General features: G+C 36.6%; 1 protein-coding gene across 1 annotated transcript in view; it reads right to left on the reverse strand.

The window, feature by feature from the left end:
- Positions 1–3,139: 3,139 nt before the first annotated feature.
- The window catches only part of hltf (helicase-like transcription factor), a 32,355-nt gene continuing 10,692 nt past the window's right edge, over positions 3,140–24,802 (reverse strand). Inside the window, exons 7-25 of the mRNA XM_030127715.1 lie at positions 23,180–23,371; positions 22,444–22,518; positions 20,139–20,196; positions 19,952–20,012; positions 17,671–17,732; positions 17,544–17,594; positions 15,869–15,979; positions 15,683–15,774; positions 13,889–14,032; positions 13,560–13,692; positions 13,340–13,475; positions 11,934–12,113; positions 9,103–9,218; positions 7,651–7,832; positions 7,423–7,545; positions 7,216–7,328; positions 6,953–7,133; positions 6,706–6,786; positions 3,140–4,365 (exon numbers count right to left, since the gene is read on the reverse strand). Coding sequence (XP_029983575.1) covers positions 4,222–4,365; positions 6,706–6,786; positions 6,953–7,133; positions 7,216–7,328; positions 7,423–7,545; positions 7,651–7,832; positions 9,103–9,218; positions 11,934–12,113; positions 13,340–13,475; positions 13,560–13,692; positions 13,889–14,032; positions 15,683–15,774; positions 15,869–15,979; positions 17,544–17,594; positions 17,671–17,732; positions 19,952–20,012; positions 20,139–20,196; positions 22,444–22,518; positions 23,180–23,371 — 2,235 coding nt within the window. The 3' untranslated portion in view covers positions 3,140–4,221. The remainder of the gene's footprint in view (positions 4,366–6,705; positions 6,787–6,952; positions 7,134–7,215; positions 7,329–7,422; positions 7,546–7,650; positions 7,833–9,102; positions 9,219–11,933; positions 12,114–13,339; positions 13,476–13,559; positions 13,693–13,888; positions 14,033–15,682; positions 15,775–15,868; positions 15,980–17,543; positions 17,595–17,670; positions 17,733–19,951; positions 20,013–20,138; positions 20,197–22,443; positions 22,519–23,179; positions 23,372–24,802) is intronic.

Consider the following 24,802-nt stretch of genomic DNA (forward strand, 5'->3'; position numbering starts at 1 on the left):
AAATCTGCACAGAGATTATTGTATTGTTTTTTCAGCATGTGTTACCATCCATCTCACCAGCCACTGTTAAACTGTATGTGCAGGGATTAGAAAATAGGAGAAATACATGTTACATTTTACCAAAGGACGTCAGAATTATTATTGTTACAACCATACCCAGTCTTCTCTACCTGTCGTTAGCCTCATAGCATTTTGGCCAACTGTTGAGCACATATTACAATTTGGCTGAAAATATGACTGAGGCAATTATGCTACGAGGCTAACGATATACAGGGTGACACAAAAAAACGGGAACTTTTTAACAATCCAATAAAACCAAGAGTGATGGAAGAAAAATATTTTATTCATAGTAATTGAAACCTTAAATCATGCCATTTAAGAAACAATGATGGAATTTTCATTTTTTAAAAATGACTTCCTGTAGATGGCGTCCTCCTGTACGAATGCATTCTTGAAATCTGCTGTTGAGATTCCTCATTGACCGCTACAACATCTCAGCTGGGATACTGTGAATTTCATCCTGAATTCTCTGTTTTAACTCATCCACAGTTCTTGGTCGAGTCGTGTACACTTTACTCTTGAGATAGCCCCACGAGAAAAAATCACAAACGGACAAATCTGGCGATCTCGGGGGCCAGGGAACGTTACGGAATTTTGAGATCACACGGTTACCGAACAATTCTCGCACAGCCGCCAATGGTTACTAAAATGGGGGTGTGTTTACTTGCTCAAGGTCACTGTCTCATAGTGCTGCCACTTGCACATGTCTGCCAATACAAACTTCAAAAATTCCCATTTTTTTGGGTCACCCTGTAATTTAAAAAAAATGAAAATTCCATCATTGTTTCTTAAATGGCTTGTTTTAAGGTTTCAATTACTATGAATAAAATATTTTTCTTCCATCACTCTTGGTTTTATTGGATTGTTAAAAAGTTCCCGTTTTTTTGTGTCACCCTGTATAATTATGAAGTTTTCAGGAGTTTAGCAGGTTAACTTAGGGGTAAAAATCTTTTCTCCTAACTATCAGGACGATCCCACATGAAGTGCAGCTGTATTTTCCCAAATGTTGAACTGCTGTTATTATCTTTTTGGTTGAGTGTGTGTTTTAAATAGAGATGGATTCATGGTCTTCCTAAACCTGTGGAAATTTCAGAATCAGCGGCGACTGAAACCTTAAGTAAATGTGTTTTGTGGTTGTTTCTGGATTTCAAAACAACTCCTATCCTGCAATAAGTCTCTGAACCACTTTGAAGGAGATATGCAGCAACTGGCTCTTCCCTCTTCTCGTTTTAGCCAGTTATGACAATCTCGCTTTAATCTGACACTGTGTTCACCTCATCAGAAGAACCATCCCCGCCTGTGCCTCTTAACTCTCACCAGCTCCCCGTTAACTTCCGCTTCGTAATGTCTGGTATTGTGTTACGAGTCTACGCCAGTTGTGTTGTATTTGCACGGCACAGTTAAAAATGTGGGTCAGTAACTGTTTTCATGATGAAGTGATGTGGGTAGTTTTATTGTGTACGCTCCCCAAACATCTGTACCCGTGTCCTGCATGTGAACACCCTACCAGACCCACGCCCTCAGCGCACCTGTGCCATCATAACCTTCGTTTCATCACTTCCCGTCTGTAGTGTGTAACCAGCTGCCTTATTGCCGTTCACTGTTTACAAAACCTCACTGTAACCGCTGCTAGTAGCACAAAACTATGATCAATTCCTCCTTCGCTATAGCCAATACCTCTAGCATTTCACTCCAAATGTGTGACCTTAACTGTACAGCTCCTAACAATAGCATGTACTCCTTAATTACTGCAAACACACTCCTCCTTTGCAATAAGCCGCCAAGGTTTAAAGGAAGTCATGTGATTTCTGACCTTGACAGTTTGCAAAATCCTACAAATGCATGAGTGTGAACGTGGAATATAATGTTGTGGTATCAAATTAATTCAGATCTGTCCTGCTCATCTATTAACTGTACATCCCTGACTAAGAGCTAATAAAAAAAACTGATGAAAAAATGTGTTTCATTTCTCCTTCCCCTTATGGGGTTTATTGTCATTCTTTTTTTTTTTTTTTTTTTTTTTTTTGTAACATATTTTATTAGTTTTAAAAGAACAACAAAAAGAAAACACAACAACATAAATAAGTCTGGGTAGCACAATCTTATCAATTATTTTGCTTATATAATGTCCATTTTTTCCACTTTTTGTTGATTTGTGGTTCTTGTAGTCTCAATCTGCGTGTTATTTTTTCCATTAGAAATATGTCCTCGATCGTAGTTATCCATTGATCCTTTGATGGTACGTTCATCTTCCCCCAATTCCTTGTTATACATTTTTTTTGCAGCTATCAACGTCACCTTTACCAAATATTTATGGTATTCATGTATAGTGCCATCACCAAAGTTGCATAAATAAAGAATTTCAGGTTTCTTCAGAGTTGTGTATCCTAATACTTGACATAGGACATTGCAGATCATTTCCCAATATTCCGAAAGTTTTGAACATTTCCAAAAAACATGAGAATGGTCAACATCCATCTCCCCGCATTCTCTCCAACATTCCTGATGCCTCTGGAACTGTTTACTTTTAAACTTGGGTGGAATAAAAAAATCTTATAAGGTTTCTCCAGGCAAATTCCCTCCATGTCCGAGAGCTAGTAGTTGTATGATGTAATTTCCACATGATTAGCCAATCTATATCATCAATTTCTATGTCAAATTCTCTTTCCCATTTCACTTTTACATAGTAAGTTGTTTGCTTATCGAGATTTATTAAGGCTTTATATAATGCTGACATTATCCTAATTTTACTATCTTTACATGCTTTAGTCATGATTTGAACCACATCGCTCTCTTCCATGGAGGCTCCCACCTGTATTTCCCCTCTAGAATAGTCTCTCATTTGAAGATAACGGAAAAAATCATGTTTCTCAAATTGATATTTTTGTGCCAAAGTTTGGAAACTCTCCATCCTCCCATTATTTTCCAGGACACACCAGGATGTAACTCCCTTGGTTACCCAATATTTATAGTTTTGGTCAATTTTAGATGGCATAAATTTACTATCATATGCTATCCATGGTTTATTGTCATTCATTATGTGCAGATGTGCGGTTTTCAAAGAGTAATTAAATTAGTGTAGAGGTGGCAAATATACATATTTTATTTACAGAAGCAGAAGTACAGACACTTAAAAAAAGAGTGGTTGAAGTACTGATTCAGCTTCCGAACTGCAGTGAGAATGATTATGTACAAGTGCTGAAACTCAAAGTGTAACAGTAAAAACCAGGCCTTTAGAGACGTTTCTACTTCACTACCGCTTTACACGCAATGTGAACTGAACATGTTGCAAACTGTTCATGGTCAAATTTCAAATAGACTGAAAATACTGAACATTAACTTCACTCCTCATTTTTCAGTGTCAAACAGTGGATCCTATTCTACAGGATCCAGAACCCGTCGACTGTTTGGTCATTTATATCATGGAGTTACATCTTTTATGTAGATTTGGTCTTACGTTTTCATTTAGATACACAAAATGTACATTATTTTAGTCTTGTTGCATCTTCAACCCATTTGTCTATTATGTCATCTCCATCTTGAATGGGAACTCAGATGGCAGTAGTTTTATTTTACTGTTGCAAAAGGCATCTTGTACTTTCTCTACGTACAGCACTAAGTCCTAAATAACAAAATCTGAAATTACAGGATGGGGTTTTCACCTTTCATACCATTTTCATCTTTTATATATTTTGCCATCTTTTCGTGTAAGTTAGGGAAGACAAATAATGGACAATTCCTCTTAAATGCATCAAAGCCAAAGTAATGACCTGGTTTTAAAAATGTAATGAGTATGTATACTTGGGTGAAGTACAATACTGGCATATATTTTTTTTTGTTACTTGCATCTCTGTTAGTGAAATACACTAAACCCAATGGAAGTCTTATGTCCAATGTCATTCTTCAGCTTTGGAAGCGGTGTCTCTTGTGACTGAATCAGTACTGAAATGTAACATTTACAAGGCAACAGACATTAAAATTACATTTCAAGATTAATTATTTGCTGCAAAAAAGCATGAAATGTTAACAAGTGCAAATGTAACTGAAGGCTGCTGACGTCCAGTGTCTGACTCCAAAAAAGAACAGATAACTCAACACAACTAGGTGCAACTGTTTTTTTCCATGTGAACAAATCACTCAGATGAGTCCATTTTCTGACGTCTACAGCTCCAACAAGGCTTTGATGTCATCAATGCGAGATGTTTTCTTATCGGTGTTTGCAGAGCCGAACGCCTTCTCCACCAGGTCCTGCTTCTTCCTCTGGATTCTCACCATGTTCTCCTCCACTGAATCCTTCACAATAAACTGAAACAACACACATACACTCACAAATCCAAACATGGACAGAATGACAGACAACTGAACACAGAACCTTTGAGATCTAATGATGAATCCTGACCAGGAGGAACGTGTCGTATGCCGCGTTTCGACTACGTGGTATTGGCTCGACTTGACTCGACTCGGCCTTTTTGCGTTTTCATTACGAAAAAGGTCCTGAAATCTGGTTTTGTATCACCTCCACCAAGGTTCCAGGACTGGGGAACAGATAGTAAAATGTGATGTGTAAACACTGCAGACCACTGATTGGTCAGACAGTTGTATCTGTGACCCGCCGTTTTACAAAAAACAGATGCGGTAGTTTACAGTAAATATAGCGGTAGGTTAATCCACATGATGACAGTCTGTAAAACTACACCATGGTTTGTGGAGGAGGTTCAGATGTAAAAATTCAGCGTGAGCTTGATGAGAGAACACGTAACGAGCGAGTTTATCAGCAACTCTGAGCAGACAACACAGAAGTAACGCACCGCATCACTATGACGACCAGATACTGTAAAGTCGGTAGTAGCCTGTCATGGAAACGGTCTTCAGGAATAGGACCTGGTACCCAAGTCGAGCTGGTTCCATGTAGTGGAAACGCGGCAATAGCTTGACCAGAAGGGAGAAGTATCAGATCAGTGAAACTTAATGTGTATTTATTTCACCCCTTTGGACAAATAACTACAATGGAAGCTTTATATACAAAGCTATATATGTTAACTAAGATGTCTTTTTTTAGCAACAAAGTAAAATTTTTCAGTCAAGTCTGCAAAGAAGGACATTCTGATATCAATAGAAGGTCTGGACCAACCTGAACACACCTCAGTTTGAACAAGAAAAACTATGAAACAGGTAGTAAAATAAACAATTCTCTGCTTTAATGAAAGCAGCAAGACTTGATGGTGATCATAACAGCTTTAACAAGAACCAGTGAGTCAGGGCCACTGACATGTGACAGGACGTAGGTTTCCTGACATTTAGCTGTAGCTGCCTGTTTTCAGTGTCATAGAAATACACTAAGCGAAGTCTGAAAGCATAGAAGTTGATGTTTTATACTTTTCTCCACAATAATAATAATAATAATAATAATCATAATAAATCGGTTTTATATAGCACTATTCTAAGTACTCAAAGACGCTTTACAATAAACAGCCAAGGGACAGACATACATCAAACAGGTAAAAAGATACGGAGTTAATACTAAATGATAATCAAAGAACAAATACAGAGACAAATACGGACAGAAAAAAAAAAAATCACACAAGAGAAGGCAGATGAGAGTGGATGAGGTGGAACAGGCAGTCAGTTTTCGAATGATGATCTGAAGAGGTGGGATTTGAGTTGGCTTTTGAATGAGGCGAGTATGTCGGAGTTCCGGATGTGAATGGGTAGGGAGTTCCAGAGGGTTGGGGCGTAAACAGTTAAATTTTCACTCAAAATGCATTATGCCCTACACCTTATGCATAAGTCTTGGTCAATATAAGTTATGTTATTTGCGACAGTATTAATATTAATATATTACATTATCTTTTATCAGTAGTTAATGAATAGCATTTTAACTTCAAAGTATTAGACTCAGAACATTAATTACCCTAAGTATCTGACTGCTAGCTATTAGCTTGATTGTACAAAAACTGAGCTTGTACAAAGTGCACGCTTGCACATTTGGAAATAAAACTATGTCTGGTCATTAAAAAAATGCGTTTCAATTCACTTCACACGCAAAAAAGTTACAAGCGCTGTGCAAGAATCCCAAATGAAAAAAAAAATATCCCAAAAATTAAAGATATCCTTGACTTTTTGTTTGTAGTGTATGTAGTTTACCATCGCCAGAAAGTGAATGTGTGAGCGAATGAATAATGGATCCACTGTACGTGCTTTGAGTGTGCATTCATAGAAAAGCGCTATATAAATCTAATCCATTATTATTATTATTATTACTGAAATTAATTTGAGCTACATCACACCTATATCAATACAGTCGAGGGTGGTGTGCAGCTAAAGATCCCCTATAACTGAACTGTCTGGTTCAGCTGCTACTATATTTATTTATTAAATAATGGTTTACAGTACATAAAAATACACTTATACTAACTGTTTTATTGGCACGAATATGTAGAGGTAAATTCAGTCACATGGCAGATCAAGCATGTGTTTCCATTCAATCACACAACAGCTCTTCATTGTGTTTGTTGTGTTTTTTTCCGTATTTACGTCACTAAAGCTGAATGATGTTGCTCAGTGAGTGATTTTGGGCGAATGTGACGTCATGCACAGTTGTAGCCTTCAATACAAATGAGCCTGTGTGTAGACAAGTTCACTGACCTTAGTAACAACAACCTTCCTCTTCTGGCCCAGGCGGTGGCAGCGGTCGATGCACTGCTCCTCAGTGGCTGGATTCCACGCCTGTGACGAGTCCACACACACATTTAAGCGACATTTTTTACTTTTGGTCACTCTGTTAGACTTCTTTTATACTTTGTATTTTTAAGCGCTAATACTATTTATCATAAAGTATGTGGCCACGCCTCAGAAGTTTCTGTACCTGGCTCCTTCTGAAAGCTGTACTTACAGGGTCCATGAGGAAAACATGAGAGGCAGCGGTCAAGTTAAGCCCCACGCCCCCGGCTTTGAGTGACAGCAGCATGATGGATGGGCTATTGGCTGCAGAGCTCTGGAAATCCTGGATGACCTGAGCCCGCTTCTTTTGGCTCATGGTGCCGTCCAAACGGACAAAACTAAACCCATGTTCTCTAATGAAGGCAAAGACAACATAAATCAAAAATTAAACAAAGCAACTACAGTGTAACCCACTCAAAACCCTGCCTCTGTTACCTGAGTGGAGTCTCAAGGATGGAGAGGAAGCGTGTAAACTGAGAGACGACCAAACATTTAATGCTGCGGTCCTCACTCTGCAGCCTGAGCAGGTTTCCCATCAGTGCCTGCACCTGCAAAAAACATTTGCATTTAATGTTCATTGCATTTTTCACTGATTTCAGAGTTTTTATCCCTCAGTTAATTTCACTGCTTTAAGTATTCCACCTTTGAGCTTGTCCTCCATTTCTTAGCGTGTGTACTGCTCTCATCCTCCATTTCCTCCAGTGGAACCTCCACCAGTTCAGTTTCCTTAATGTCGCTGCGACACAGAGGACAGCGGGCCGTCCCCTATTCATAAATGCACCCCCACAGAGTGAAGGGGAAAGGTGGATTTATTAATGAGCACCAGCAAATAACTCCTCAGTTGTATCCTGCCGAGGGCATCATGTGTACCTGTTGAGTGCTGATGACCTTGGCGATGCAGGGCCGACAGTAAACGTGGGCACAGTGTGTGATCACGGGTAGACACACCGAGTCCAAACACACAGAGCATTCCTCATCAGAGCCGCTAGCCAGTACCAGGCGCAGCTTTTCCACCAGACGCTCCCTCAGCTCTGCAGGTGTGGCTGCAGCACCTATGTGCATTAAGGACGTTCAACATGCACTGATCAGTTGCCAACCTCAAAATCAACAACATCTACATAGTATAGTTATACTTTTCTTTTTTCTTTTGTTCAGACAAGGTATAGGTTTTAGATGTTACCTGCTTGACAGTTTCGACTGTGACTCCAGTCTTCCTCAGAAGCGTCTGGTCGGCGTGGTCGGTTCGACGGGCTCTGATTGGTCTGTCGAGCCGACCAGTTGATAAATGACACGTCAGCAGCACGTTGGATGACGCGTCTGAGGAAGACTGGAGTCACAGTCGAAACTGTCGAGAAGGTAACATCTAAAACCTATACCTTGTCTGAACAAAAGAAAAAAGAAAAGTATAACTACATAAACAGAAGACAAAATGAACATCATTAGCCTTATCTACATAGTACGCTTTAATAAGGACCCGGTGTTCTAGCTGTTCTGGGCTTTTTAGTTAAGGGGATATTAACTCTGGTCCACACTCAGATACAATAGGTGATGGTAATGCACATTAATATGAGACATCACCTGGTGTAAAAAGGAAAAAAATAGGACCAATGTCCCTGTATCTTATTGGCATGTTCTATCAAGAATCAACAGCAAGTTGAATTTGTGAGGTTGTCAGGTTCTGCCGCTATGTTAGAGTCCTGTGGTCTTGATGCAGGAGATCAATCTCCCAATAGAAGTTGGTGGTACTTTCACTGGAGGAGAACAACTAATTAAATAAAAGCCCATAAGACCTCCAATCAGTGCTCAATAGTAACTATAGCGATATCTCAAAACATTTCCGTGGTATAAGCTATCAAAATATGACCCATTATGAGCAAAAAGCAAATTTTATTATTTCAAAAATTCATCAAAAAATCTCAAACTGTGAACAGTTTGAAATGAATCCGACCAGTAGTTTTGTCAGAGTAGATATTTGAAGAAATTTCTAGAGCTGGACGCAGCACTTTCACAACAGCTCGTGGCCTATCAGCTGGTGAGATAAAAAGAAGAAGAGTAAGTCTGTTCTGAGCCACTGAAACCACATGGTGGATGACCCACTCCATCTGTAGATATAAACAACTCATTCTAAGGTGACACAAAACAATGACTTTCATTTTTCTGTGTTTGATTTTACACTAATGAAAACAGAGTCATTATATTCAGCTAGCAGAGAAAATGAGGTCTAAATCTTCTGTGATGGATCAGAACATGTACTAAAAGAGAACCAGGTATCAGTCACATCATATAAATCCCATTACTATCATAAGAGAGTGAAGGTTTTACCTAAATCTGAGGATATCTTTGCCAGCAGATCAGGGTGGCAGCAGTGTTGTCGGAGTCTCATCAGAATGGCCAGAACATCAGCGTAATTCCTCAGAACTGTTCCCTCAGCTACATATCTACACCAACACACCAGAGGATTATTCTTTCAGATGATGCTCAAACTGTGAAAGCTTAAAGACATTCGATGGATACTACTGAGAGCTGAAGCATGCCCAGTTTTGCTGAAGATGTCTCTGCAGTTTCAGCATGACTGAAATGTGATTTTCACCTGCTTTAAAGCTTTTTCACCTCGCTTTTGATGATTAAGATAAAATGTGCCAAGGCAGCAGCCCTTTGGGTGTTGGTGATATGGATCATGTGTAACAAGAGATGCAGTCCATTGAGCTGTTTCCACATAAAACTAGATGTTTGTTTACTATCTTTATCTTGATGTAAATTATCTCTTAAATTGACAAGCAATGTGTGTGTAAATGGAGACAATTTAACCCACAAAGACCCAAACAGTCACCAGCAACCTAAAGCATCTACTGATCTAAAATGTTTAAGAACTTCTGAACCACTAAACCTATCAATACATTGAAAACATTGGTGTAAAATACAGTTTGTCATCTTTTCATGGTCATCAGATATGACCCATTTGGATGTTCAGAGGGTCTGTAGTGAACATGGAAATACTGTCATCTTCTACAACATTGTACAACAGTAAAACCCATGGAGTTTGATCAGTGACAGTGGATGGACACACTGGATTTATGTTCAGTTATTGATATCTTCACAAAAAAAGTCACTTTTTCTTCAGTTTTCTCTGTCTGATGTAATAACCATCAACTTTAATCTGAGCTTTAATGAACATCTACATGTTCAATTAAATATAGGAAAATACCTGATTTTCACTGAAAAACCACAAAATACAAAGGATAATATTAAAATAAATGGTAATCAGTTGCTTAAGAAAAGTTGCATTTACATCTTTATTGGCCAGGAGGCTTATATTGTTAAAGTGGTAATCCTCATCTCCACCAGCTTTCTCAAAATGGATCAAGGAAGTACTTTATTTTCTCAAACTGGAAAACATTCGTTTGACATTAGCTGGAGCCTCGAACACTTTTGAAAAGACATGGACTCCTTTTCTGATCTATGTTAACAGTGCAATCTGTCGTGTTTCTCTTGACTGAGTATTTTGATATACAGTTTTTTTTTGTTTTGTTTTGTTTTTCTGTAACATTTAAAGTGGAAATTTTGTACCTCTATTTTGTATTTTATTTACTGTTTATTTATTTGTTTATTTTTATCTTTCCTGTGATTTGAGGGGATGTGTCAGAACTATGTTCTCTTTTTTTTTTTATATGTAAAAAATAACAAAAACCAATAAACAGAAGGTTAAAAAAAAAAGTTAAATATGGTGAAAAAATATTTTAGAAGTGCCACAAAGGTAGCACTGGATCTTTATGGGATAAATAGTATCAAAAAATGATTTGAGTCCCTCCACTGACCACTGTTACATGCCTGAGGGCATGTGTATGTATATGTGTGTGTGTTTCTCCTCCCCTTCTGCTTCACCAGGTCAAGGATGGTCTAGTCATCAAGGTGTGGGCGTGGTTCCAGGACCTCCTCCAGGGCTGTACCTGAAGGGGCCGGCTCAGGTGATGGAAGGATGAGCAGACCAATCCTGACTGGCCACAGACTTTAAATCCACCCCTACCTCTCTGCTGCTGCTCATGCTTCTGCTCATGCAGTATCAGAGCCATTTTGCTCTTTTGTGTCCTACTTTTGTTCATCTGTGGTGAGTTGAGTTGGATCTAGTTAAGACGGGGTACCTCATACATTGCACTTAGTATTGTTTTATGTTATGTACACTGGATTAGTCGGTTGGTGCCACTCACTGTATTTTTATTTTGGGATGAGTAAGGAGATAGACGTTTTATTTTGTCCCACCAGTTTCTTTTGTTAGTACAGGGGTCACCAGTCAGTTTGGTTTTGGTTTGCTGAGTTCTTTGATGTATTCTGGTACCACCTTTTGTTCAACTTTACTCACCTTGATTACTTTGTTTTCTTTTTGTAAATATCTTGCTAAAGAAAAGCAGCCCTTGAATAAATCGGCTTTATTAAGAAACCTTTTGTCTGATGCTTTTGGAGACGGAAGAGGTGTGACACCCCTCCCTCTCCTTGACATCTCTATATGGGGGGGTGTAACAACCACCATTCATATTCATTCTGAAGTGAGGTCCCATAGAGGACAGTGGAAGGGGGAGGACTTCATTTGATCCACATTTGGTCAGTTATCAGTGTTGGAGCCAAAATACAGTTTTGTTTGTTTATTTCTCTTTTTTGTTTTGACCTTAATTTAATAATTGTTTAGTGGGTGTGGCTGTGATGATTGGTACAGGTGCAACTCATCTTGGGTGTGGCAAACTTGCATATACCTGCTGTGTGAGGTGGGTGAGGTGTGTGTGAGGACAGCCCCAAACAATTTTCAGACCGTGAAAGTGAGAGATTGAGTTGGTCGGCGTTTGGAATGTTTTCTTTTGTATTAAGAAGCCTATTTTGTTTATATGTGGAGAGTATTTGGAAAGACAATTGTGAACTGTGATGAACTCTTGGACTTTACACTGGAAAATAAATAGATTGGCATGTCCAAACACAAAGAAACCCAGCCGGACATTCATTCATTCACGTGTCGAAAATACAACAGGTTGAACCCTTCCACACCGTTGTAGTAGCTAAAGGTACAGCCACTACAATCAGTATTATTTTCACACAACTCATTCTCCTTAAGTCAATGCCCATTTTCATCATTTATGATTTGTCCAATCAGTCTTACAACCACACACCTTCCAATGGTACTTCGTCCTTCGTTGCGCGCCAGCTCATACTCCTCCCTTTCCTGCTGGTTTAGTTCGACCTGCTCCACACAGACCATCTTCTCAGGGAGAGACACAAGTGGACGTCCATTGACCTCACTGGTCTTAGTCCGCCTCAGGGTGATGCACTTCACCAGGGTCTGAAGGTTCCTGTGACCAACATAGAATAGAATAGCATTTATTGTCATTTGACAGCACCGTACAGTCAAACGAAATACGTTCGATGTAAGTCAGGCATCAGGCCGCTACAAACCTAGTGCGCCGCCACAACCTCCTTTTTCAAAAAAATTACAGTGAAGATAATGCAAGCACATACATAAGACATCAGACATTATAAACACAGTACACGTGGTCATGTGATGGAACTTTTTCAATGGGTTCGGTTGTGGGAGGGCGACAGGAAGAGAGGAAGAATATTGTGAGGCAGATGGAGATGGGAGGGAGGAGGGGTTAAATCAGGGCTGTCAAACTCATTTTAGTTCAGGGGCCAGATTCAGCTAAATTTGATCTGCAGTGGGCCGAACCAGTAAAACAAAACATAATAATACATAAATAATGTCAACTCCAAACTTTTCTCTATGTTTTAGAGTGAAAAAAGTTAATTTACATTATGAAAAGGTTTACATCTACAAACTATCCTTTCAAAAGATGTGAATAACATGGACAAACTGAAAAAATAAGTGTAATTTTAACAATATTTCAGTTTATCATTTACACATGTACATTACAACTTACAGATCACAGTGGATCTACAAACACACAAAACATTTAATTACAGGCAGAATATTGTTAAAATTGCACTTACTTCTCTTAAGACATTTCAGGTTATTCACATTTTTTTGCAAAATTATATTTTGTTTTAGTGTAAATACATGAAAATATTTACATTTACAAAGAGAAACATTTGAAGTTGTCATTATTTATATATTATTGTGGTAGTATTTTACTGGTCCCACCCACTTGAGATTAAATTGTTCTGATGTGGAACCTGAACTAAAAGGATTGTTCATATTTTAGTGTAATTTTTGCATTTCACAAATTCATCCCAGGGGCTGGATTTGGCCCCTGGGCCGCATGTTTGACACCTTTGGGTTAAATGTAGCGTTTCTTTCAATAAAAATTATAATCAATTATAATCGCACCACTGTTACAATGTTGCTAGGGTTGGGAGGGGGGGGCTGGAGATTTTTTGTCCTCCAAAGGGGGGCCCGACAGAAAAAGATTGAGAACCGCTACTGTAAATTATGAATACAAGTTGCATACATATTTTAAATGACTTGTAAATAAAATGTGAACTGAACAGAACTAAAACCAGTGCTCCCTGTTTTTCCAGAACTGCATCTTTGTAGATTTCGGCCTGAATGTGTATTACTCACTGCAGGCCAGCTCTGTCTCCTTGCATGGCAGGTCTCTGGATCACTCTGTTCCACCACTCTCTGACATCGAACGGCTTCAGACGCAGAAAGGCCAGCAGCGTCCACAGGTCCTTCACACTGTTCTGGATGGGAGTACCTGTGGGAGTCAAAATATTAACACCTGATTTTCCAGTCTCATTCTTCTTTGTGTCAGACTCTTGTGTTTAAGATTAGATTATACCTGAAAGAATCCAGCGTCGCTGCGCTTTCAGTTGCAGAACGGCCTTGCTCATCTGTGCATTTGGGTTTCTTATAGTGTGTCCTTCATCCAGCACCACCCTCAGCCAGTGGATCCCATGTAGAGGACTTTTATTCTGCAAGGGAAAAAGAACAAGCTATAATTCTTGTTGAACAGTAAAGTGTGGGTTTCCTCGTTGTAATTAGCTGTAAATGTCAAGGCTAAATATGCAGTCAGATTGAATGACATTTTGTTCGCCGTGTTCGTTTTCTGAGTAAAATCCTTGACTTTCTTCACAGATATTGATCTAAATGTGGCCTGCCTCTGCTCACCTCAAAGTCAGCGGAGAGGACGTTGTAGGTGGTGATCACCACATCCTGAGATGACAGAAACTTCTTGCTCCTGTTACGCTCAGATCCGTAATAGAGATACACATTGAGCTTCACGTTAGCATGGACGTGCTGTTCAAACTGGTCCTGCAGATTCACAGAGGACAGAAGAAGCAGACAGTCATTCAAGCATGGTATCAGCAAATGGAGAAGGTCTGTTTTCAGGTATTTATCAACTCTGGCCCAGACTGAATGAACTTTTCGGCACATTGTTTCATGTCAGTTTTCAAATTACGTGCAAATTACACCACATTGCAACTAGGGATGTAATGATTACCAGTATAACGACAAACTGCAGTAAAATTTCTGACGGTTAGTATTACCGTTTAAATTCTAATTATCATGATAACCGCGTTCAATTACCGCACTAAGAAAACTTGATATGTAAATGATCAAACAAGCTCCACTATGACCTGTCCAACTCCTTTTTTTCCCACTCAAAAACCACTCAGGAATCAATAGGAGAATTGATAACACTGGTCTACAAGGAAAATTTAAAAAAATTTTACCACATGAGAGTCACTGATAAAGAAAAATCAAGTAAAAAATGCTGGTTGGCTGAACTTTCCAAGATACAGCCTTGGATCAAAATGTGAAATTCAAGAATTAACGAGAGAATGGGTTTGACTCAAAAGGAATATTTGTCTCAGAGCTACGAGATCTACTTCAAAACACTGTCTGCACATTAGAATACATTCACTTTAAAGGTTCTATTTAGTGGAAGATTTATAAAACTATTACATAAATGTACATAAACCTATATATATGTGTAATAACACTTTATCATATACCTTGAAAACATCAGCAAACCGGCACTTTTGTCATTTATTTTCCAATTAATCTTACTAAAATACGTAACATTTAGCACATTTAATCTCTGAAGCAAATCATTTCTAAAAAATTGTAGACCAGTGTAAGGAATTGGATTGGTAAACAGAATCGACAATGGCATTAATATTGATAAAATCCTACCAATTCCCACCCCTGGTGCAGATATCTCTGGCCGTAAGGTGCCATCTTTAATGCACATTTGTATGTTCGATGTTTACATGTTAATATTTGAATGTTTCTGCCACAGAAAGTACATTGTGCATGTTATTTTATTAGTTTTTTTCAAAATACAACTTGGTTACATTATTTTAGTGTGTGTATAAGTACTTTTTGAACATTTTGAGCATATTTCAAGAATATCGCGATAATAATGATAACAGTGATAATTTTGGTCACAATAACCGTGTTATGAAATTTTCATATCGTTTCATCCCTAATTGCAACAAATAAATACAATACATAAGCATCATGATGTATTGTGAATGATTATGCTGCAATATCCTCTTGAGATCCAGCAATGCATTTTTTGTCCTCTGTAGGGGACGAAACTTTGACAGTTGTACTTCAAAAATGCTGTCCACTGCAAAGGACATTCCATTAAAAAATAAATAAATAAATAATAATAATAATTTAAAAAATGTATATGAAACAAACTGTTGCATTATGCAGTTTCCAATCAACACAATTGTTTAATATAAAAAAGTTAAAATGTTCACTTTCCTGGGTCTCAGGAGGATATATCAAACATTGCATTACACTGAAATAACACAACAACTAATAAATTACTCCTTACACCCTCAACGACTCAATATTATTAACAAGTTGGTCATTAGTTAATATTTCACAGGGCACAGAAACAGCAGTGTGACAAAATGTCTCATTGAGTGTGTGAGAATATATGCCTACCAGCCAGTTGCTGAGCACAGACAGAGGGCAGATGATAAGTGTTGTTCTCGCTGATAAGTCTTCTGGGCTTTCAGTGATGGAGGACTCTCCACCTGCACACATGATGGTCCACCAGTATCACCACATAATGAATTAAGAGAATCTCACAAGTGCAGTGTTCAATAAATCTGTTGTAAATACACTCACTTTTAGAGGAAGAGGCACTTTTGTTAGTTTTCTTCTTCTTGAAACCTGCATCTGATGTTGAACCACTCAGTGCTGCAGCAAAATCCAAATCCTCCAGCAGTACTGTGCTCTCTGCATCATAAGGACACAGATTACATAGATTACTATTACTATTTTGTTCATTGTTCTGGCTTGAAGTCTAAGGATGAGAGTGAGTATTTAAGATATTATGTTAAGTTATTTAATGAGGAGAATGGGGGTTAGGGCATCCCATTTTTGGGACTTCTTTTCTGATCAAGCTCTTAATTTGACCAGTTAATCTCTTATATATTAGAAACTCCCCCCAAAAATTTTGGCCCAATCCATAAAGTTTCAGACCCCCTCCTCCACTGTCATTTTTAGGGTGCCCATCAGCTGAGAGCAGAAAACCCATTTCTCAATGGAAAATCATGCATTTGTTGGTTAGTTAAGCCATATTTGCTCATGTAAATGTCATATTAGAGGTTTTGGGGTATGCTACTGTTAGTGATGGGACTTTTGGCTCTTTGAAGTGAGCCGTTCAATCAGGAGCCGTTCACTGTAAAGAGCCATTCAAAAGACTGGCTCTTTTATGTTTTTTGCATTATTTTGAAACACCAATGTTTTAATGACTAAATAGGCTACATGTGATGATTGACATTACATTTTAAAGGTGTTTAATTGGCGCGGCAGTAAATATTATCTTACCGTAAAAAAGAATAAAAAGAAAATGAACGGCACTTTACAAAGACTCGGTTCCTATCGTTCATTTCAAAGAGCCGTTCAAAAGATTCAATTCGTTCGTGAACGTCACATCACTAGCTACTGTCGTTTATGAAGGTCTCAAATCATGTACAGGTCAAGGTCACATGATTTTAGACAAAGTCAAGGTCATTTGACACTGAAAAATGGGTAAAATTACACGAACCTACGTACCTGCTGAACTGAAGAAAAGGGAGGGTACCAGATGGGTAATCGCGGATAAAATGTTCTCCAGTGAAAGCCTTGAGCACAGATCTTTGAAATAAAACTAGGCAATAAAGAAATCAGCAAAAACGTGTGATTTTACCCATTTTTCAGAGTCAAATGACCTTGATCTTGTCTAAAATCATGTGACCTTGACCTGTACATGATTTCAGACCTTCATAAACGACAGTAGCATCCCCCAAAACCTCTAATATGACATTTGCATGAGCAAATATGGCAGAACTAATCAAAAAAATGCATGATTTTCCATTGAAAAATGGGTTTTCTGCACTTGGCTGATGGGCACCCTAAAGATGGCGGGGGGGGGTCTAAAACTTTACGGATTGGGCTGAAATTTTTTTTTGGGAGTTACTAATATATAAGAGATTAACTGGTCAAATTAAGAGCTTGATCGGAAAAGAAGTCCCAAAAATGGGATGCCCTAATGGGGGTGGGATTAAATAAGTTTTTCTTCTTTCCACTCCTTTTCGAGTGTAGATGCATGATTTTGGAATTTTGAATTTGCATGTATTTTGTAAATGATCAAAATAAATAAAAACAAAATGAAAAATTACATAGATTACTCTCAAACAGTATACTTGAAATTAAACTGTCATTACTGTTAAAGTACTGAGTTACATAAATGAGGCTTCTCCTTAAAGTTTAGATTTGCTAGACATGCTCACATTATAACACACAAAGACTACTGCACCTTTTGACTTGCGCTTGGTGGCTTTTGCCTTTCCTTTGCCCGCATCTGTAAAATATACAAATGTCTTAATCTGCATTATAATCTAACAAACAGAGTTACATAGTATATAGAGGTCATTGTATCTTACTTTTCTCTGACTTGTCTGTGACCACAACTATATCTGTATCGCTCCTGACCTCCATCTGTGGGCTGGATGAACACAGGAACAAGTTAAAAATAATAGTAATAATAATAAAGTTTATTTACATAGCATTTATCACAGAAAGAATTCAAAGTGCTTTACAGTAAAATCCGAAATCGAAATTTACTGATTGATGTTGAAAGATCAGCTCATAAGAATAGAAGAGACAAAAAAACAACCCAAACAAATAATAATGATAAAAATAAATAACAACCAATGAAACAAAGGTTGGAGGGGAGTGATAATCCAGCATGTCCAATTATCACTGCTAATATTCTTATTTATTTTTTTGTTAAAATCTATTTCTGTCCATTAAGACACATTCATTCTGTGTCTGTGGTCACTGTGTGTGTGACCAGGATATGACACAAGACCACAGTCTGGTTACGTGTCACAAGTAATATACGACTGACAGTGATGTGAGACAAGAATAATACTGGTCAACAACAAATTTATTGTTTTTAGTTTTTTGAGCTGATTTAGGATAATTTTGGTGTGCTGAATCCAAAAATCACATTAATTTTGCTCAATCAGGTCAACTTTCTGAACTATGCTACATACTGGCTTTTTAACATTGTTGCTTACATTTATGGGCATTTTCACATCATATGATACAAAATTCTTTCATATTTCTTGCAATAAATGAGTTCTGAAGATTTTACTTTTGCCAATTTATGATTAATGTTTTTTTTAATATTACAGGTGAATGAAATGGCTTCGACTAGAAGATCTTGCAAAAATAAGCCTGACGTATTCTGCTACATCTGCGGTGAATACACCATTGTACCTAACAGGAATCAAGTCACAAGTTTCATAAAGTGTGCTTACCAATCTGATTTTGGTATTAATTATTATATTTTGTGAGAAGATCAAATTTTTCAAAATCAAATTAGCAAAAAAACCTGACCTGATTGAGAAAAACAGATGTCATTTTTGGATTTAGCGGTGCAAAATGGTCCTAATTCAGTTGAAAAAACCGAGACAACTTGCAAAAAACATTTTTTTGTAACCCAGTGTAATCAGCTATTTAACAGTGATTATTATTATTTATAATCCCATCGGCCTTAGGTGAAAAGTCATACATGTTGATGAAATTTTGTACTTTTGTCAGTAACAGTTCATATTATTCTAAAATTTGGCACCAAGATTTATTGCACATGTATAGTGGTTCCAAACATCAGTTATTTGTTGCATTAATCACTAGGGGTGTGTACTGGCAAGAATCTGGTGATACGATACAAATCACAATACTAGGATCACGATACAATATATCACGATATATCATGATACTGTTAAAAAGGCAATTTTTTGTTTCTTTTTTTTTTAAATGATTATTTCCTTGAAGAATTGAATTACACCCGAAAAATGCACAAATACTAAACACATTTTTATTTGATCACAACAGGATCGAATGCAATAACACAAAATTTTCCTCTGTTAAAACTTAAATTCTGTTTGACAAACATTACAGATTAAGATCCTGCTCAAATGTTCATATTCTACTAGTTCATAACTAACATCAGAACATTATTTTTGTGTGATCCCAACAAAGGAACTAACATTATTTAATACAAGAGTGTTAGATAATAACAAATAAAATATAAACAAAAAAGAAAATCAAAAAACAAAAATGAACCTCCACAATATCTGCATTTGAATAAATAACTAAAAATATCGATACAGTACTTTTTAATATCGATATAGTATTGTGAAATGAAATATTGCGATATATTGCAGAACCGATATTTTCTTACACCCTTATTAATCACTAATAATAGGTATCATATTTGTACTGAAACAGCCCCTATAGCTGAAATGTGTGTGTGAGTCAAGCATCATATATACACTACAAACAAAAAGTTAAGGATATTTAATTTTTTTGGGGTCATTTTTGCCATTTGTAAATACAACTATGTCCGGTCATTAAAAAAATGTTTCAATTCAATTCACAAAGAAAAAAGTAAAAAGCGTTGTGCAAGAATCCCAACTGAAAAAAAAAGCTCAAAAATTAAAAATATCCTTAACTTTTAGTTTGTAGTGTAGATATACTCTCCGCAAATCCTCAGGTGGAAATATGTATTTGTCCCCTTCTACATGAATAAACTATGCACCTGCAATAGGAGATTGTTTTTTTTTTTTGTCTTTTCAATGCAACCATAAAAACAGTGCCATAATAAACTAAAACATATAATTTCTAATATGATTACATTAAATAAAACACACTTACTCTGGGTCTGACAGTACAGATTTAACTGTTGTCTCACTCGCCGCTGTTCCACTGCTCTTCTCTGAAAAGACATTTCTCCTGTTAATGTGTTTTCTGTTCATGCATGAGAGCGTTTGCACATTTACACACACATGGTTGACTGACAACAGAAAACTGGAGCAGCAAATTGACTGAATGATCTGTGTACCTTCAGGTTTAAAGGTCTGTGGTTTAACTTTGGCTTTATTAGAAGAAGACTGCCCATCCTGCAAACAAACAAATGCAGAACTCACTAATGTACACCGTGTGCACAATTATTAGGCGAGTTGTATTTTTGAGGATTCATTTTATTATTTAAGAACTATAGCGCTCTCGTTCAATCCAAAATGTTCATAATACTCAAACTTGAATATCTAAGAAAGTAAAAGTCAGGTTTTGTCTTTCTTGAGAGAATTCTTCAGTGTGCACAATCATTTGGCAAATATCGGTGTGCAGAATTATTAGGCAACTAAATGAAAAACAAATATTTTCCCATCTCACTTGTTTATTTTCATTTGTTAAAGGGAAAATACTGAACAACCAACTCTAAATTTACAAAAAAAAAAAAAACCAAACAAAAAAAAACTGACCAATATAGTCAGCTTCCCATTCAAAAACAGTCATAAGTCAGTCTATGTTTAAATTTCTTTCTGATGTAACAGGGTCTCATATTGAACCTGAGGCAACAATTGCAATATTTGGCATTACATCACATTCTTTTCATTTTACCCAAAAATCTAAAAATCTATTTGCCTTCACAACTCTTCTAGCTCGTAGACTAATACTACGAAAATGGAAAGATAAACAACCTCCAACATTTAAATCTTGGTTTGTAGATCTTTTATATCATTTAACATTGGAAAAAATCGGATATTCTACAAGAGGATGTGCCAATAAGTTTTTCAGTACCTGGCAAGCTGTTCTGAATCACATAAAAAAGGTAGATCCCTCACTTATTCCACAATAGTCTTATTAATACAAGTCTGTGACTAATATTGATTGATTATGATTTGAATTGGTAAAGCACTTTGTGACTCTGTCTGTGAAAAGTGCTCTATAAATAAAATTTACTTACTTACTTAATATCTGTATTCCAAATTTATTTATTATTCTTATTGTCAATTATCGTTTTTTTGGTGCAACAGGGTGGGAATGTTCATGGCTTTGGGTTTAAAAACAAAACAAAACAAAAAACTATGACTGTATTATATTTTTTGTGACTCAATATGTAATAAAAAACACTTTGTTTTTTTTTTTCAGTCATAAGTCTTCCTTTCACTGAGTCTGTCAGATTCTGGACTTGTTGACAATCAACTTTTTGTGCAACAACAACCACATCCTCTCAGACTCTGTTCAGAGAAGTGAACTGTTCATCTTCACCATAACTCTCCTGTTTAAGAAGGGAGGACAAGATCTCAACAGGGTTTTAGGTTTAGATGAGGAAGGCGGCCCTGTCATTATTTGTCCTTTAAAGACTTTACTGGATACGGACAAAATAAAATGATTGGTCAGAATTTTATCAGAACTATGAGCAATACGAGGGCCGTTCAATAAGTTCATGGCCTCACCCAGAACAGAACAACACAGACTGATAATTTATATTTTATCTTTCAACATAATCTCCATTTACAGCAATGCACTTGGTCCATCGATGTTCAAGCATCACTATCCCATCACGAAAGAATGTAACATCCTGTATTATAACAACCAGTATTTCTGAGTGAGGCCATGAACTTATTGAACGGCCCTTGTATATGAGAATTAAATATTTTTCAATTTCAGTACCTGGTGGATTTCTTTTACATTTTAGTTTGACACATGCTTATTAGGAGCATTTTTAAGACGACAAAAGAAAAGTGCATAAATGCCACATCATATGGTATAGCTTTAATTTGAGTGTTTTCTTCTCTTTGCATATTTTGTGACCCTGTTGACTATTTGCTATAAAACACATGATAATCATGTGCTCATGCTTCAATAGTTAAGCTGTTTCAAGGTTGTTTCATTTGTCTGAAGGAAATTTGAGCATTTTTGGCTTTTCACTGTTAGATAAATCCCTTTTTTTTATCCACTTTTTCCAGAGTAAAGAAGCTGCCTAATAATTCTGCACACCTTAATATAAGGTGTTAACATTTCAGGCCATACTTTCTCTTAGTATACACATATACAGTATATCACCTGAGAATAATTCATTCCTACAAGAAATGTAATTTATATCACTTTGGAGTTGGAAAACATGCATAAATATAATGATATGGTCAAAATACTCATTTGCCTAATAACTGCTCGCACGATATATATATACATATATATATATATATATATATATATATATATATATATATATATATATATATATATATATAAAAATAAATAATACTTCTGCTTATATGAAATAACCGATACGTCACTCATACAGCATTCTGATTAGTGTATTCACCACATTTACACTGTTTCATATTGTTCACACTTACACTCATCTCCACGGGCAGAGGCTTCCCATTGTGGAAGTTAGTGAGGATTAGCGCAATAGTTGTCAGAGTTTTTCCCTGAAAAAGACAAAAAAGTAATTTTTTTTACACCAGTCTTCTTTGCAATAAATGTAGACACAGTAAATTTTAATAAATATAAAAACCTTTATTTATTTACTTTGTTTTTGTGTAATTCTGGGTGTCCCTACAGAGTTTCATTACTTACTACTCTTATCATTATTTTTGTATAATATGTCTTTTGTACGACTGTGTATTTGGGCCACATTTTTTCTTGCACTCTATTTTTCTGTTGCTGCTTTGACCAGGGAATTTCCCCATTGTGGGATCAATAAAGTCTAATCTAATCTAATATCTAGAATCAGTTTATTTAACAGAAACACACAGAAAATAGCTGTTTATTTATAGCCTGACACCCTAAATATGGAATAAGATAAAAGGTTAACGTCATTTTTACAATTAGTTGGTCATTAGACACTGACAGGGTGATGCAGGTGAAATCAACTATGTGAAAAAACAAAACAAAAACATGAATATTCATTAATTGACTAGAAAACTATTTTATCGCTGTCCTCTCTTTAATGAGCCCCTGATTGTTTTATTCACGTCCATAGTTTGTGTTTTTTAACCCACTGAATCGCCTGGTACTAACAATGTTTTTTGTATGATGACGTCAAATACCTCCTTATATAAAATACTGAGCATATTTGCTGCTGCTCACCAGTCCCATATCGTCTGCCAGTATCCCTCCACGCACCCTCTCCGGTACTTCTCTAGCAGAGAAATGTGTGAGGGTGTTGTAGTACAGATCACCTCTCTTCTCCCAGAAGGGTGGAAGAGTGCACTTGTTTTCTCGACTGCACATCCAGGACAGAGCCTGTTTCTGGTGGAGCAGGAGAGGAGTAGCTACAGACTACAGAGACAGAAGAAACATTAGAGCAGGGCTGTCAAACTCATTTTGGTTCAGGGGCCATATTTAGCCCAATTTGATCTCAAGTGGGCCAGACCAGTAAAATAATGACATAATAACCTATAAATAATAATAATAACTTTATTTTATAATATTAACTTTATTTGTATAGCACCTTTAAAAACAAAGTTTAAAAAGTGCTTTGTCAGAGGGCACAACAGCAGGATACACGAAGCAAGTAAAAACACTAAAACAGAAGCAACACAGTTAGAAATGTATGAACAAGTTGATTATCAAACAGGATCCAATTTAAAAATTGAAATTAAAAAGTTAAGGTTAAAAAGGGGACAGACATCACATAAAAGCAAGTCTATAAAAATGTGTTTTAAGAAGTGATTTAAAAGATGTTACTGATTCCGCATAATGACAAATCCAAGTTTTTCTTTTTGTTTTAGTACAAAAAAAACCCCAATTAAATTATGAAAATGTTTACAGTTTACAAAAAAAGATGTGAATAACCTGAAAAAACAGAAATTTCATTTGGAAAATTTGTGCAATTTTCACAATATTATGCCTTGACTTATTATTTATACATGTACATTTACACACAATGTTACATAAACATCTGGTAACAGGCAGAATATTGTTAAAATTTTGGAGTTTGGAACTAAAATTTGAACAATTTCTACAATATTCCATCTCTTATTATTAACACAACTACAGATCACAGTGGATCCATAAATGCACAAAACATTTAGGAACAGGCAGAATATTGTTCAAATTGCACATTTTGGGTTGTTCATCTTTGGTTTTATTTATGTATTTATTTGCATTTTATTGTGAAAGAATAGTTTTGTAAATGTAAATATTTTCACAGTGTAGTCTTATTTTTTTCACTTCAATTTTTTCCACATAATTTTTCACAAAGAAAATTTGTTGTTTTCATTATTTATGGGTTGTTGTGTTGTTATTTTTACTGTAGATCACATTGGTCTGTATGTGGAACCTGAACCTAAATGATGACAACCTGGACTGTTCAGGTTCATTTTTGCACTTTAATCCCACGGGCCGGAATGGAACCTTTGGCGGGCCAGGTTTGGCCCCTGGGCCGCATGTTTGACACCTGTGCATTAGACTACCACATGGATTAAACAAATACACGGGTCAGGAGAAGTAAATGTGTACACTGCAGGGGTGAGAAAATCTTTTAAAAAAAACCCAAAACAATACTGGTAACGTTAGAGCTGAAACTACTAATCGATTAATCAACTTGAACCGATTCTAAAAATTATTCAATTACAATTTTCCTGAATTGACTCTTCATTTCCTTAATTTTGCTGTCACTAAACATTGGTTCCACTGTTGTGTTTCACCGCACACTTATTGTGACACACATGACGCCAGAATCAACACAAACAACATGGAGACAAGGAA

The sequence above is a fragment of the Sphaeramia orbicularis genome, chromosome 22 (assembly GCF_902148855.1).
Source record: "Sphaeramia orbicularis chromosome 22, fSphaOr1.1, whole genome shotgun sequence".
In the NCBI taxonomy this organism is placed as follows: domain Eukaryota; kingdom Metazoa; phylum Chordata; class Actinopteri; order Kurtiformes; family Apogonidae; genus Sphaeramia; species Sphaeramia orbicularis.